This window comes from Penaeus vannamei, chromosome 5 (assembly GCF_042767895.1).
Source record: "Penaeus vannamei isolate JL-2024 chromosome 5, ASM4276789v1, whole genome shotgun sequence".
NCBI lineage: Eukaryota > Metazoa > Arthropoda > Malacostraca > Decapoda > Penaeidae > Penaeus > Penaeus vannamei.
Genome location: NC_091553.1, coordinates 1,300,258 through 1,302,757, shown reverse-complemented (window position 1 = coordinate 1,302,757; position 2,500 = coordinate 1,300,258). Strand labels below are relative to the sequence as shown.

At 49.0% G+C, this 2,500-nt stretch overlaps 1 protein-coding gene across 1 annotated transcript in view; it reads right to left on the bottom strand.

Annotated features, from left to right (window-relative positions):
- Positions 1-1,156: 1,156 nt before the first annotated feature.
- LOC113813752 (S-antigen protein) overlaps positions 1,157-2,500 on the bottom strand; it is a 1,897-nt gene continuing 553 nt past the window's right edge. Inside the window, exon 1 of the mRNA XM_027365811.2 lies at positions 1,157-2,500. This exon is cut by the window's right edge and continues 553 nt beyond it. Within this exon, the coding sequence (XP_027221612.2) occupies positions 1,172-2,500 (1,329 nt within the window). The 3' untranslated portion in view covers positions 1,157-1,171.

Here is a 2,500-nt window from a genome sequence, read left to right as displayed (position 1 = left end):
CCCCCCACCTCCTTTTTATATTTTGGAATGGTCCCCCCACCTCCTTTTTATATTTTGGAAACAGTCTAACAATTGGCTGCCTGTCACAGCCATAAACATAAGGTGTCCTATAAATATACATATGAAAATGGCATGGAAATCTTATAGAAATTGAAATAAAATAACAAATTCATACATATACATAGACAAGCGAATTCTAAGGCATTTCACTTCTATGACAGCTGTTGCAAAATTGATGCTAGTAAACAAGTTGTTTACCCTATGGAATATGTAACACAAATAAAAACTCTGACCTACCTTTCAAGATCATAATCATGACCATTTTGTGGGAAAAAAAAAAAAAAAAAAAAAAAAAAAAAACTTTGGTGACTCAATTACAAGGCAGTTTGGGCTATTTCTTGACAGGATATAAACAGTGGAAGTTTGTTAGTCTTTGCCAGAGCGCTTAAGAGTGTGCTGGCATAAGTGATTACATAATCACTCCTAAAACTTTTTTTTTTCTTTTTTTTTTTTTAATTCTAAGACTATTTTCAATCTGAAAAAACTATAGTATAGAAAAAAATGTCTTAGAATTCATCAACGATTCAATCCATGTACTGTTAACGTTCTAAAATTTTGTATCTAAAACTGAAAATTGATAAAAACTGAATCCAATAGTCAAGTATTACTTTTGAAATTTTTCTAAAAACTCTGACAGATGCTGAATATCATAAAAATGAGCACACACATATTTCTGGAGAATTTTAGAATGGTTTGGAATATCCATAATTCCTATTCATGAGAATGGTGATTTTCATTTTTTCTTAGAACTGTCCTTACTAAATATCTGCATCTAGATATGCATGTGTATGTAAAAAACTCAAAATTCATATAATCCTTTAGCAAAATATACAAATGCACAAATAAAAAAATTTCCCTATCACAGAATAGGTAGTGGTGCCTCTTCTTCTCGAAACTCCTCCCAATATAGATAAACAAAAACTAATGCTCAATCATGTGCCAAGCTCACATTTACAAACATTTGCTGCTGCAAATATTACACAGACATGTCAGCTGTACAGGACACCAAACATTTGCTACATATTTTCAAACTTTCCATTGTGGGATATATATTACCAACTTAGATAGAGGGAAAGAAGGGAAAATTATAATGAAAATGAAACACAAACTACTATGATAAAGAGACAACGGCAAGCAAGCGACACAGGGTCTCGTCACCTCGGCCAGAAGAAAAGAACTTCAACATTATAAGACTTACCGGAAACTGAAGCAGATCGCGTGGGAAGCCGCTGTCGTCGACTCCGGTGATCTCGAAGGAAGGAGGGTTGGGAAAGGGCCCCTTTCCAGGATAGCTCGTTGAACGTCGGAATTTGTTCATGACCATGGATTGCGTGTTGGGTAGGTTTGAGGTTTTTCTTGGCACTGACACATGCGACGACATGCTGCCCAGGTTGTGACCCAAGGGGCTGATGCCACCCATGCTTCCCATCCCTCCCCTTCCGCGGGCTGACCACGGCAGGGGGGGAACGCCTGAGCCGTTCCCTGGCCCTCCTCCTGGCCCCCCTGCTGAGTTGCCCTGGGGGGAGGGGCCAGGGGACCAGGCACTGCCTTGTGAGCCTAGCCCCGACGACCACGATGAGGGGTATTTGTTGGGCAGGAATGGCCCCTGTGGACCAGGCGCAGAACCCAGTGACTGGGGTCGGGCCTGACCTGGGAAGTTGGGGGCTGGCTGCTGCATGTTCCTACGCTGCTGCGGATTTTGCGGTGCTGTTGGGCCCAGCCCCAGCTGAGGCCCGAGGCTGGTGCTGAAGAGGGGTGAAGGCCCACCCGCTCCCGGCCCCCCGGGGTTGCTGGGGCCCAGGCCATGGAATGCCAGAGAGCCATTGATGGTGGGCATGCCCGAATGCAGGAGGGCGTCGTCCACGGACGAGGGAGGCCACAGGGAGGCCACGGAGGAGGTGAGAGAGTTGGGCAGCGGCGTAGGCTCCACTAGGCCCCCACCTCCTCCGGGCCCCCCCACTACGCCTGACCCCGGACCCCCTCCGCCACTAACTGCAGCCGCAGCTGCTGCCGCTGCTGCGGCGGCTGCGGCTGCGGTCGGGACGCCCCCAGAGCCTGGAGGACCCAAGACCGAAGGGCCCGGGGTGGTGCCTGACCCTAGAGGACCTGGGCCTGTGCCGGGCGCGGCGCCCCCCACCCCCGGGACTGACGATTCCCCGTTCACACCTGCTTTGGGATCCTCATCGTTGGTGGTGTGTTGCTGGTGCTGTGGGTCCTCGGGGGCGTCGACCCCGCCCGTGGCCACCATCCCCTGCGGCTTGACGCCTCCTGCCTGCTCTGCGAGGCAGTCATCCTGCATGTTGCTTGCGGAGCCGCTGCTTCCGCCCCCGACGTCCGTGGCTGCACTCGAGTAGAAGGCGCTGGGAGGCGTCGTGTTGATCACGTACGTCTCCGTGCTGATGGAACTCACGGACGAGGCCTTGTTGTATTTAAAATCCCC